The sequence below is a fragment of the Felis catus genome, chromosome X (assembly GCF_018350175.1).
Source record: "Felis catus isolate Fca126 chromosome X, F.catus_Fca126_mat1.0, whole genome shotgun sequence".
In the NCBI taxonomy this organism is placed as follows: Eukaryota; Metazoa; Chordata; class Mammalia; order Carnivora; family Felidae; genus Felis; species Felis catus.
Genome location: NC_058386.1, coordinates 14987265 through 15001446, shown reverse-complemented (window position 1 = coordinate 15001446; position 14182 = coordinate 14987265). Strand labels below are relative to the sequence as shown.

Sequence of the window (14182 nt, the reverse complement as noted above, 5' to 3'; positions counted from 1 at the left end):
AGACCTCATCTAGGTCTAGATCCTGGCTCCCCTCTCCCTGCAATGGGCCGTCCAGCGCCAGGCAAGTGCTTTCCTTTTTCTAAGCTGCAGCTTCCTCACTTACAGACTGTGAGCCGCCCCTGTCTCAAGGGCTAACTGTAAGAACCAAGCGAGATGGTGCACACAAAGTGCTAAGCAAAGTGTCCGCTATGTGATTCAACAGCAACGAAAGAGACAGTGAAGGACATCATTCCTATCAGAAGAATGCAATGGAAGATGTGAGGCATTTATTGACCTGGCAGATTTTTCTTTTACATGACATTTAATATAAACGCTGAACTTGAAATAAATCATTACAAATAATGGCAAATCATCATCTCCTTAACAAACACTCTCTCTTGAGAAAGAAAGCAAGCTAAAAAGTGTATTCCAGATTTCTTTGAAATCTCCAATCTACAATTGGAAAAAAGAGTAAAAACAAACCAGAATACTCACCATGGATCGAATGCTGGTTGTCTTTTTGAGTGGTTAGTTCCAGAACTACTCTCTGATGGTAGGGAAGACACTCTGGTTGATACATTATTTTCATGGAAAGAATTGTCTGGACGAGGAGATGGCACTGAATAAAGAAAACATCAGTCACTGAGGTACTTTTTTGGCCAAAGCAGTTCTTGATTGATTCGATTGCATTGTCTCTCACACAAATAAAATAAATAAATAAATAAATAAGTCAAAATCCTTCTCTGCCCTTTATATAACTTTTGTGTTTTCTGAGGGTGGAGGCATTCTAGGGAACATTCCCCTCCCCACCCCACCCCCACCCCCCTGGTAATTATCACATTAACCCACATGGGTCAGATAACGTCAGGCAATATACATTCAAAACAGAAACTGACCTGTCAGCTGATTAACTGAGGAACATCATAGGATATTTAAAAGTATGAATAGGACAGCCCCCCCACCGCTTCACTGTTTTGACATTCTTTGAAGTGGAGGCTTTCTTACATCAAGACTCAACTATGCAAAATCTATTCTTAGTCTGAAGTGACTCTTAACAATATGTGTGCTGGAATATACTAACTGTGCTTTAAGCCTTACACTTGGGAGGCAGAGTCAATTTTGTATTGTTTAAAACTAAATTCCAAAGAAATTCGGTTATTTGCAAAAAATACTATTTTCCTCTAAGTTCTTAATCCAGGAATGAACAGAAAGACAAACCATAACATACATGAGTAAATACTTTCCTGCCCTTTGCAGTGGGGGTGGGGGCATTAGCATCTTTTTCCGTCAATTTCTAAGCTTGGTCATAAATCAAAATATATTGCAAATTTCATCACAAAAGAAATATACAGGCTGAATATCAAGATAAATGACACCATTTCACTTGACTTTTGACCAGCAGGACTGAAAACAGGAAGTATTCTGGAAACATCGGTCATTTCAATGATACCACTAAATCTTCATCCAGTTAAATTTAGTAGAATCATTGAAATGACAGATCTCTCCAGATGTTTCACCTAGTTAAATCTTTTCCTTTTATTTCTGGACTTTATAAAATAAAAAAAAAGTTCTACCTGCCAAACCCTGAAGTAGATTATGAGGAAGACAAATGAGGGGCTTTGCTGATACGAACCAATTTAATTTACTTGCAATCAAACTAAAACTGTCTTTCCTAATTAATCTTTGTGAACATTTTATATTAACCTTTGTGAACATTTTATATTAAAGTATATACCCTAGACACCTATAGAAATAACAAAGGTATGGTCCATTTTGGAAGTAAAACTTACAGTGAAAGAAGAAAAGGCATTTGCTCATATACACTAGAATATTTTAACTCACTTTAACCTGAATTAAAATTTTAATCCCTTAAGATTCTAAAGTAACCATAGCATGAGAAAAAACAGAGTGCATTAAAGGTATATTTATTGCCCTATGCTCTTTTCAAATACGGAGGTGGGAGGGAACAAGTAGCCTAATCAACATACATTTAGTCCTAAATAACACTTCTATACATTTATTTAGCTCAGGTTTTGAGTTAAAATGACCAAGCAGCTGTCTGTGTTCTCCCCCAATTCCTGCCCCTTTCCAGCTGTCCTCCCAAATCAACAGCATAGTGAGAAGCCAAAAGATGTGGGTGGGGGCGACTGTAGAAGGTCATGATGACTCTTGGAGGCTTTAAGAAGCTGAGCCTCTGGAACACCCAGGACCTTGCCCCTTCCCTGGTGGGCTTGCTGTTAAGTCTCCCCACTAGGGGCTAGGGCTCTGCAAGGGCTCTCATTCTATTACTGCATAGCTCTTCAAAGAGGATCCCTTTCTCTGTCAACATCTCCTAAATCCATACAGCCTCCAAAGCATCTGTTTTAGTTGCCAGTTAACCATCAAAGTATATTTAAAAAACTTTTTTTTAGTTTTTATTTATTTATTTTGAGGTGGAGGGCAGAGAGCGAGGAGAGAATCCCAAGCAGACTTCCGCTGTCAGTGTCAGCTCGACACAGGGCTGGAACCCATGAACCATGAGATCATGACCTCAGCTGAAATCAAGAGGTGGATGCTTAACCGACTAGCCACTGAGGCACCCCTAAAGTGCATTTTTTTTTAATATTTATTTTGAGAACGCACAAGCAAGTGCGGGAGGAGCAGAGAGAGAGAATCCCAAGCAGGCTCCACACTCAGCACAGAGCCTGTCTTGGGGCTTGATCTCATGACCGCGAGATCATGACCTGAGCAGAAATGCTCAGAAATGCATGAGCAGGAATGCTCAGCTGACTAAGCCACCCAGGCTCCCCTCGAAGTATACTTTTTAAGGCTGTGCAAATGCACTTGAAGATTTTCTTTCATTCAATCAACAAATATTTATGAGGGGCATCTGGGTGGCTCAGTCGGTTAAGCATCCACTTCAGCTCAGGTCATGATCTTATGGTTAAGTGGGTTTGAGCCCCACATCAGGCTCTGTGCTAATAGCTCAGAACCTGGAGCCTGCTTCAGATTCTGTGTCTCCCTCTCTCTCTGCACCTCCCCCACTCATACTCTGTCTCTTAAAAGTAAATAAATGTTGAAAACATTTTTTTAATTTATTAACAACAACAACAACAACAACAACAAATACTTGGAAACTGCTAGGCAGTGTGCTAGTCAATGAGGGTATAAGAGGAAAATATGATAAAGGGGCTTGCAACCTTGTGAGAGAGAAATGTAGACAAAGAATCAGTACCATGTAGTCTGTGTCATGTTAGAGGCCTAGACAAGGAACCATGGGTAGAACAGAGAAGAACACACTGGACTTTGGGTGGAAAGGGAAGACATCATACAACAGAGGACTTCAAAGGAGGACCTTTAAAGGGACAGGAACAAGCGATCCCAGCACGGGGAGGAGTGTGTTTCAAGATGGAGGAGCAGCAGCTGGAGAGGATGGCAAGGGCCAGGGCATGGCATGTCTGGAAAGTCATCTTAGGGAATTCACATTTTGTTCTGATGTCAATGGGAAACCACCAGAGGACTCTTAGCAGGTAAGAGGTAGAGGCCTGGGGGCAGGGCGGGCGGTGGGGGCAGGCAATGAGTTGCCTTGCTCTATTTTTCCCCCTGTAGCATTTATTACCCTTTACTTTCTACATAATTATTACATTTAGTGTGGTTCTCCCCTCATTCTCACGTAAGCTCCGTGAAGGTGGAGACCTTTGGCTGTCTTGTTCATTGACATGTTCTAAATTAGAACAGTACCAGGTACACAGGTGACATCAATAAATATGACTTAATTGAATGAATGAGTGGTATGGTCAGAACACAGCTTCAAGTGGATCATTCCAAGGACTGGTTTGATGGCAACCCTGGGAGACAGGGAGATCAGGTGGGAGGCTACACAAAGAACCTAACTCAGAAGCCATGAGGGCCTGAACTAAGACAGTGGGACACAAAGCAGAGAGAAGTGTTGGAAGGCGGCAGTGCAGACAAGAATGGCACTGACCTGAAGTCAGGGCAGTGAAGTGTTGTGGAGGCCATGGGCTGGAGGTGTAGTGAGGGGGAAGGGAGAGAGGACCCCAGGGGGTGCTAGGGGCTGGGCTTACCTCGGTAGAAACTGCCAACTCTCCTCGGAACAGGATCATTGTACAGGTGTCTATTTTCTTTGGGGGCGGTGCCATCATCAGAGTGGGGGTCATGATATGCTCCACCCTGAGACAAGAAACAGGTTTATAAAAAGTAACAACAGAGCGATGATGATTTGGCCTATGAACTTACAACAGTGCCTAATTGATCCATAACTTACTCCAGCATCTTTTAAAGAGAACTCAGAATTATGGCATGAGGAAGACTACTTAACTTTATAAGCCCTTACATTATTTGTGGGAGAAGGACTATGAAGAAATTTGAAGAAATTTGAAAAGATAAGCTGTAATGATGTCACATGACCACTCTTTACAGACAAGTTTTAGGGTAAAAGTTAGCAACTGTGGAGAATTCAGACCTCAGACTTCTGCCTTGCGTGGAATGAAGAGGTGCCTTCTCTGGAGGATTCTTTAACGGAAGATCGAGCCACAGTCATCTCTGGAGGGAGCTGTTCTCCAGGCTGGAAGTCAAATTTAAAAGGATTTATAAGAGTGTCCTGTTCCTAGGGATGAAAATCACCTAACTCGCCATGGGCTTTATTTGGCATAATTACTACCTTCACCAGCTAAAATAAAAAATGTTAGTTGGCTAAAACACAAATTGTCCCATAAAAGAGTGAATCATCTGATGAATGTAAAATAATTCAAACAAATGTCACACAGATGGAAAGTGAAATTCTCATTAAAGTTAAGGCAAGCAGGGAAAGAATTACACTGAAAATAGTTCAATTAATTATTAAAAACAAAGAAAATTATCTTCCCAATATCTAGTCATGTTTCTGTGCAGCACTCTAATTAGAGATTCTATTAGTTAATCCAAAATTTCCCTAGCAGATCCAAAATTATTTTTCATGAAGAACTTAAATGGCAGATTCAGATAAAATCAAATATTCTTTGGATATATCAAGGAATAGAATCAGCACCCTTAATAATAGGGCTTAAAATTTCCTACCTACTGTAATGTATGTACTTAAATTTTCTTAATCTTCCGTACGATAACGGTATTTGTATTTCGTGTATTCTCTTAATCATAATCATGACAGCACACATCTCAGGAGACACTACCTATTTCTCTCAAGGAAGTGAGACACAAGCTAAGAGCAGCCTTGGTCCACAATGGTGTGTACTGAGGGGAAAAGTAGCATTTTCCACCCTTGAAGAAAACAAGATTAAGGAACAAAATTACCAAGCCATGAGGAGGAGTTGGCTGCATTGTGTATTTGCACAACACACACACAGAGTATTATCTTGAGCCTTACGTGATGTATCAAAAACACTTTACTTGAATTTTAAATAGGATTCTCTCGGTCTTTGTCTCCCTTGCTCCCCAAATATACTATGAAAGAATATTTTGGGCAGGAAAATCATCCAATGTAGCCCTTCTTCCTACTTTGTGACAAGATCTCTTTTGAATGTTATCACCTGTATTGTTTACAAAGTCCTCTAGAAAAGTTTTTTTATTTATTTTTTTAATGTTAATTTTGAGAGAGAGGGAGTGACAGAGTGCAAGTGAGGAGGGGCAAAGGGAGAAAGAGACACAGAATCTCTAGCAGCCTCCAGGCTCTGAGCTGTCTACACAGAGCCCGATGCAGGGCCCGAACCCACAAACCGTGAGATCATGACCTGAGCCAGTGTTGGATGCTTTAACCAACTGAGCCACCCAGAAGCCCCTAGAAAAGTATTTTAGAAGACAAATGATTTACATCTAACCTAAACTCTTAAGTGACAGTGCCAGTTCAGTCCCCTTCCTCTTGTAGGTGGCCTCAATACTTTGTAAGAGAGCAACTCCCATTGTTTACTCATGGCTTTAGTTACTTGTCAAGCCATCTGCCACCTTTGTGCCTTTAAACTTGTACTGTCTTGCAGGCTGGCACTGTACCTCCTGAACTGGAGTTAAAGTTCTGTAACAGTTGGATCTGTGTTGAGTCCACAGTAACCATTCATAATTAGCTCATCTCCACCAGGTTCACAAAGTCGGGGTTTTTTGTTTGTTTGTTTGTTCTGGAACTGTGAGAACCACTCCATTTGTCTTTTCTCCAAGTTATAGCTTTCTGTTTTTCTTACTTCTTCTCTATTTACACTATGCTTAGTGCCAACACACTTTACCTGGTTTTGACCTCCATCTAACGTCTAAGGGAGGCTGCCACATTCTGGAGATCTTTCTAGGCCCTACGGGTTCTCTCTAGGTGGACTCCTCTGACCACTGCTCTGACTCCAATCATGGCATCTCCCACCACGTGCCATCTCTTCCACGTGCAAGTGTGCATCTCTTGCTCCCCCTCTCACCTGGGCACCAGTTCTTCCAACCTCATGCAGAACAGCTTTGCTTAGGGGCCCAGGGTCACTTCAGCCTCAACAGGTCAGCACGATGCCGTGCTAAGAATGCTGGCCCTGGGACCTAGACACTGTTTTCATGATCCCAGCTCTGCCCTGGACTAGTCGGGTAAACTTAGGCAACCCATCTAACTTCTAGGAGCCTCAGCACACTCATCCACGAAATGAAGGGACTGAATTAGGTGACTTCAAAAGTCCTCTCTTGGGGCGCCTGGGTGGCTCGGTCAAGTGTGTGACTTCAGCTCAGGTCATGATCTCGCGGTCAGTGAGTTCAAGTCCCATGTCAGGCTCTGTGCTGACAGCTCAGAGCCTGGAGCCTGCTTTGGATTCTGTGTCTTCCTCTCTCTCTGCCCCTCCCCTGCTCACACTCTTTCTCTCTCTCTCTCCCTCAAAAATAAACATTAAAAACAAAAAATAAAAATAAATAAAAATTAAAAAGTCCTCTCTCCTACTCTGAAAAGGAGTTCCTAGGTAAGGAGCCCGAAGGCTTCCTTCTTCCTGTATTTAATCCTTCAATTCACACATCCTGTTGCATGTACTTCTGAGGAGTCCTTAGGACCCATGATTTCTGTTTCCCACTGCAGTGACTTTGTCTAGAACATACTCCCATCACCTCATACTTGAATTATTGCAAAAGCCACCTCAAATCTTGCATTTTTCACTGCAGCAATATGGAACAAATTGCAATCCCCAGAGCACACCATGCTGTTTTACGTCCCTTAGCTTTTGTCTTTTCTGCCTTCCCTTCCATCCTCTTTCCTAACATCAACTCCACTTTCTCCCCCTAGGTAAGCCCCAGAAATCTCTTCTCAGATGCCACCTTCCCTGGGAAACTTCCACAACCCCTGCCTGAACTGGGCCGTGCCTGTGCGTGGCACACTCACCTCTAGCACAGTGCGGGCACACAGCCTCACAGTTATTGCCATGACTGATCCCTGGCAAGTGTGCCCTAACATGCACTCCAAGAGGACAGGGACCATACCTTTTTCCTCTTTCTCAGGAGAGCCTATCATGGTGCCTCGGTCACTAAATACTTGAACACCATAAGAGACTCTTAAATACAGAGAACTAATTGAGGGTTGCTGGTGAGGTGCTGGGTGGGGATGGGCTAAAGGGGTGAGGGGCACTAAGGAGGGCACTTGTTGGGATGAGCGCTGGGGTGTTATATGTAAGTGATGAATCACTTCATTCTACTCCTGAAACCATTATTACACTATATGCTAACGTGGATTTAAACAAAGTAATTAAAAAAAAATGTAAAAGAAACAAAGGAAAAAGAATATACTTGAACACATCCTCATTCTTTAGCCATCAAAAACTTCTCTCTACATCCTAGCTCAGGGCAAGACCTTTAGTTGCTCCCAAAGCCATTTCTAACTGCTCCTGTTCATGATCTTTTCCTGTTCTCAACTCCTATTTATAGCCAGTGCCATAGTAATTTGCTTCTTAATTATTTCATTATTATGTATAATTTAATCTTCCCTGAAAGAAGAGAAGTTTCTCAAGGGCAAGAACCCCTACCTCAGACTCTTTTGAGTGTCTGAGAACACCCAGAATAGAGACAGTGTTAAATGTCTAGAAAACAGGTCCCACCATCACAGAAGTAGCAACAACTAAATTTGTTCAAAACTCTGTGCCAGCCACTGGACACGGTGCTTTATACACCATGTTTCAACCTCACGGCACCACTCAGATGAGGAATCTGAGGCAAAGAGAGATTATATCACTTTCCCAAATTGACAGTCTGAAGCAGACCGCAGAACGAGGATACAAACTCAGGTCGGCCTGGCTTCCCAGCCTGAGCCCTTGGCTATGCAGACTGCTCATTTACTGACAATCTCCACCCCACCTTCAGCACCCATCTCGCTAAGCCCCCCATTATATATTCCATCCATATTTTCTGGAGTTCTGACACACGCTGATGAACCTATTTTCACATCTTCTAAAAAGGGAGTACAGTACTTTCCCTCCATGAAACGCTTTTCTCCTTCCGATATTGGCTTATCTCTACTCTCATTTCTTTGATGCAGATGAATGTTTCATAGCATGAAAATATAATTGAAAAAACATGTGTTCTGTTGTAAGAATGCTACTTCTCTTAAGCAGGTTAGTGTCAGCAGTTCTAGAGTCTGAAAATCAGTAAGATGGAGGAAGCATTATGATAAAAATATTGCCTAGATTTACAAAAAAATCCAAAAGACTGCAAATTAACATTTATCTTGGTCTGAAGTCAAATTTACCTATAGTTCTAGAAAAAATTGAAATTTTTCAATTCAGTGAAAATGAGTAAGGTATAAGTAAAAAGGGTATGTTTTAAGCAAATGTGGTCTGGAGAGACTGAAGAAAATCTCCACAAATCACACTAAATTTTGAGAAAATTAAAAATGAACCCATATAGCTGATGAGTTCTGTAATAAATCAAAACAGGATTCTCTCAACAAAATATGCCAGAAAGGAACACTTAAGAATAGAAGCAAATTTCTAAAAACACGTTTTTGTTTTTTTCCAGTTCTCTTGAGTACTCAACAATTGGCTTAAATAACTAATTATTTAAAACAGTCCTTTAAGTATCGCTTCCCTAAATGCATTTTATCAAAAAAGCACAAGCTCCTACAGTAGGGAAACTTGCACTGACCCCATTCACACCCCTGCACCACCTTCCCATGATGAGCCAACAGATCCAGTCAAGGTCCTAAGCTGTACCTGAGGTGATAAGAGCTGCAGGCTGTTGGCCCTGGCCGCCATTCCTTGCCCTACGCTCAAGTTTCCGTCCAAGCCTTTGGCTCTCACTTTGTCCCGGGTCACGTACATGGAATGCCTGTGTGGACGCTGCTGGGAGGAAAAGGGGCTAGTGTAACCCAGCCCATAAGAAAAAGATTCATGAGGTGCGGACAGAGAATGGGAATGGCTGCTGTCCATGTGCTCTGGCAGCTTTAATTCCTCCATCGTTTTAGAATGCCTGGTTGTGGTTCGGCGGGAGTCAAGAGTGCCCTCACTTCGATTATTTCTCCCCGAGGGGCTCAGCAAAGTTCTCGTGTCGCTGTGCCTGGTGGGGGTCGGGCTGGTGGGAGAGTTCAAGTCCAAGCAGCTGGATGGGAAGTACCTACTGGTACTAGACTCTGCAATTTGGGCCCTGGCTTCAGAAAGGTTGCTCACAGACTTGGAGTCACTCAAAGCCCCGTGGCTTTTGGCCTTGGTCCTGTAGGAGGGACTCCTAGAGGACTGGGGAATAGTGTCAATGTAGCTATGCCGGCTCTGTTTTTCACTGGGCTGCAGCGTCCCGGCTTTGCTCTGAGAGCTTTCCATAAATGAGTGCCGGTTCTGCTGAGATCTGCTGCTTGACTTGAGGTACTTTGTGCCTGGGCCTTCCGAAGGCTTCGGGTCAATATTAAAATCAAACTCTGTCTTTGACTTAGCTTCTTTTGGGCTGAGAAGATGTGGTATATTGTTGTTGGTAAGATCTTTGCTGGTAGACCCAGGTTGGCTGCTTCCTTGATAGGTTTTGGTATGCATGGGACTAAGAGTAGCTCCAGCAAGATTTCCGTTTAGGAAAGTTTCATTGGCGGGAAGGCCTTCGTCAGCCCGGGGCAGACCCACACTTAGGTTCTGGATATCCTTGCTGTTGGATCTGTGGTGAGACTGCAAAGCAGTACTTTTACTGGCTTGATTTCTATGTTAAAAACAAAAGAAATACATCAGTTTCCTTCAATAGAACACACACAAAAAGTATTGTTTAAAAAAACACCTCAAAGACTAAAAACGTTAACTCACTCAAACGTGTCAACAAATCACAAGTAACCATAAGAAGAAAGCTGCTTACATCAAGTCAGTCTGCAACAAAGCACTGGTCCTGATGAAATGATTCTGGCATCCTTAAATGGTCAAGTAACTTGTTGCCAACCTCCTCTAACTGATAATCTGGGAAAGCATGTTTTTGCTATACTGGTGTTCACATGAGTGTTTGTTATAAGACGCCTGATAGGGAGAGAGCTAAGCTATAACAAACTCTTTGTAACTCTTTGCTTGAATATCAGAGGCAACATTTAGATTTGAAGGTCATGATGTTCCATCCTTTTTATCTGTAAAACTTATTGCCTGCTTCAGACATAAATACTAACAGTACATACAGACATCAATATCTCTTTTTTAAAAAAAAAATATTTATTTATTTATTTGAGAGAGTGGGGGAGGGGCAGAGGGAGAGAGGGAGAGAGAGCATCCCAAGCAGGCTCCACACTATCAGCACAGAGTCTGATGCAGGGCTGGATCTCACAAACCATGAGATCATGACCTGAGCTGAAATCGAGAGGCAGACGTTTAACTGACTGAGCCACCCAGGCACCCCCATCAGTATCTCTCTTGTGTTTAGTCTGTATCATCAAAGACTGAAAATTCTTGCAATATACTCAATAAAATAAACACTCTAAAAAGAAATTTAAACTTTGCTGGAAAACACGATGATCAATGTTTGTTTTAGAGAAGTGGCAATGCTTGGGGTACTTAGATAGCTCCTTTACACTAAACAAAAACGCGTCTCCAACTGGATCACAGGGATCTGGAGAGTTAATTTCTCTCCAGAAGACACAATTTATTCTCTTCTTCATCATCTCACATGTCATTATTCCAAACCGACTGAGACCTTCTTTAGGATTTAAAGCTTCATTTCCTATTTGGCTTAAAATACAAAATATGAATCCACAGGAAAACCTTGTCCTCCATTGGAAAGCTGAAACTGACCTCACAGCAAGTTCAGCTTGTTCTACTGTAACTATTTAAAGAATCAAATTATAGTTTAAGGTAGGATGTTTTTAAATGAAAAATAATTTACACAATTCCCTTTTTACTATGCATTCAGAAATTCTGCTGCAAATATTGCTATTGCTAAAGATGGTGTGATATGGGGGAGTTTTGTTCCCATCACATAATAACTGGAAGAAAAGTCAAATTTTTTGTCTGTATAATGGTAATCTGTGAAACTATGCCTTCCCATTTTCCCAGAGAATCCACTGCTCAGGCATCAAAGGTTAAGGGCTTTTTTCCTGTCCTCCCACCTTTCAGAGTGTTAAAACAAAAAACAAAAAACAAAAAGGGTATCTGATATCAAGCAGGTCTAGAACAGTTGTAGAAGGCTTCATTTCCTAAATGCACTCACTAATCTCTCCCAGTTCAGTCACAAGAACTGCAGCAGAAAATAAGGTCCCTTAAATATGAGCTAACTAGGGGCGCCTGGGTGGCTCAAAGTGACCAACTCATGATTTCGGCTCAGGTCATGATCTTGTAGTTTGTGAGTTTGAGCCGTGCTGACAGTGTGGAGCTTGCTTGGGATTATCTCTCCCTCTCCCTCTCCCTCTGCCTCTCCGTTCCTTGTCTGCTTGTATGTGTGCTCTCAAAATAAACACATAAACTTTAAAAAAAATCTTTAAAAAAATTCGCCAACAGCAGATCCCAAATCTACAAAGAAATTATAAAGAAATGAAAATTTCACTTTCTATTAAATGATGTCAACAGACTCTATCCCCAGATCAATAAGGGGCAGTTAACATATCCTAAAGGCATCAGGTTTTAAACCATCAGTGTCATTTGTCAACTTGTATCTTGGTAACTAAAATATCTTAGCAACTTTTCAAAAACCCAAACAACAATACACAAATAGTCTAACCCATAAATAGATCTACGTGCGTTGGTTATCCTCCATTTACCCAACCTCCAATCTGTTCTCCATTTCTCTCCGCCCCATGCAAGGCCTTAGAAGTCTAATGCTGCCTACTGCATAATCCCGGATCCCTTGCCACCTAACTCCCAGTTGGGCTTAACAGTGCAAGGGGCTGGGTGCTGTCTTCCCTACCCCTTCCCAGCATCAACACCCTAACTCAGATCATAGCTGTGTCTCTCCACATTATAGCTCTCATGGGATGAATCCTTCTGCCTAGCTGCCCTGGGCTCTCATACTCCTACTTCCTCCCCTTTCTCCTTCAGGCCTAAAGATGGTAATAGCAGAGGTAACACATGCAGATGTTGGGCAATGTCCGAAGCTCCAAAAAAACCAGAAAAGGAGTGAGAACAGTGAAGACAACCGCTAGAGCTTTTTGAAACTGTTGGAAAACACTGCTCTCAAAGTAGAGCATAAACCTACATGTTAGGAAGAACCTATTCATAGCAATGTAAGATACAATTTCTAATGTGAAAAGGAAGGCTATAATGTTAAGGTAGAAACATTTATGAAAGAGTTAGGTTTCCCATAAAAGTACAAAGAGCCTAAACTGCTATTCTGAAAGCTTCTCTTAGTATTAATTTGAAGCCATTGAGCTTTGCACATAATTCTCAAGTAGAAAGGGCATCAAATTGTCTTCAAATTGGAGTTCTGCCAAAGCACAACAATAAAAAACTGCTCCGAAAATTCCATAGATCTCTTTGGCACACAACTGTAAGGAATCTGTGTTAAACTGCCAAGCACTTAAGAGGATTTTATATATAAACCCTTCTGAGATGGCTGGCAGGATAGATAATCTCTTTAGTTAAAATAACTTTTCAAAATAAACATCAAAGATGCAAAGCTACATTTTTATGGAGAAGGTTGGTGAGGCAGAAGTAGTGAGAGGGTAGGGCAGAGTGAAGTACCATCCCATCATGTCCAAGGGAAGCAGAAGCTCAGGACAGTCTGAAGGAGACTTAGGCAGGGGCAAGGTAATGCATGGGTCCACTGCCTTTTCTACAGAGATATGAACTTGGACAACAGAAGACAAGGTGTGTCAATGTGTCTTGGGGACGAGGCAGGGGAATGCATAAGTGGCAGCCAATGTGCTATGATGCTGTGAACACCTCTACAATAGTGCTGGGAAGTCCGAGTTAGCCATGGTTTGGTTAGAATTAGTGTCCCCAACAAGAAGGGATTCCATAGTGAAAATACGAACCACGGACAAGTGGAGAGAAAAGGACATTTCCAGATACATGCAAATTGAGCTGAGATCATTCCTAGAGAAACCACTTAGGCCCTTTTCTTTAAAATTCTATACAATGTTAAGATCCAAAAAAAACAAATTCTTCCAGAGATTTTATTTACTGCTAATTTCTATTCTGGTCTACCTCAAAAGAAGATTTGGGCAAACTCCTTAAAGACCCATATAAACCATATCCTCATCACCACACACATCCTCCTGGACAGATTCCTAAAGGGGTTTCCCAAGGACAGCCTCGGATCCCCACCGGGGATCTCTCAAGGCCATGAGAGGACGAATGCACAGGCCCCCTTTCATGGTATAGGTTATACCACTAATTACTATAGCATGAAGCAAAAATTTATCATCTGTCTACTGAAATTTACATCATTGGGGTCCTTTTTCTTTGAAAATGTAAACTAGGGGAATCAAGTGATAATTAAGGTAGAAGAAAGACAAAAGCACCTGAATGAGGAGTGATCCCAGATAAGACACAGGCATAATGTGAACTTCCTAAATGCAAAGGAGCAACTAAATGATGAATATTATTCCTTAGTGTGCTAAAATCTCATGGAAACAAACAACAAAGTGAACACAAACTTGATTAAACAGAATTTGAATCTGCTCTCAGGTCTCCTTGTGGGGGGGGGGGGGGGGAGCAATATAGGATAAGTGGTTACTGCCAATTCATGGATACGCTCACAGATCTTGAAAAAGTAGCAGGTTTGGGACTTTCAAAATTCCAATAGATTAAGAACAATTGTTCTATGTGGAGAGAAAACTGCGGTAAAATGAGAAAAATTTATATTCAAAAAGCTTCATATTAAGAAT

General features: G+C 41.7%; 1 protein-coding gene across 7 annotated transcripts in view; it reads right to left on the bottom strand.

Annotated features, from left to right (window-relative positions):
- CDKL5 (cyclin dependent kinase like 5) overlaps window positions 1-14182 on the bottom strand; it is a 213489-nt gene that overhangs the window by 40163 nt on the left and 159144 nt on the right. For all 7 annotated transcript variants that reach the window (XM_019823616.2, XM_045051234.1, XM_019823617.3 and 4 more), the window contains 4 exons: window positions 9120-10086; window positions 4442-4543; window positions 4044-4149; window positions 475-598 (listed from right to left, as the gene is read on the bottom strand). In XM_019823616.2, coding sequence (XP_019679175.1) covers window positions 475-598; window positions 4044-4149; window positions 4442-4543; window positions 9120-10086 — 1299 coding nt within the window. The remainder of the gene's footprint in view (window positions 1-474; window positions 599-4043; window positions 4150-4441; window positions 4544-9119; window positions 10087-14182) is intronic.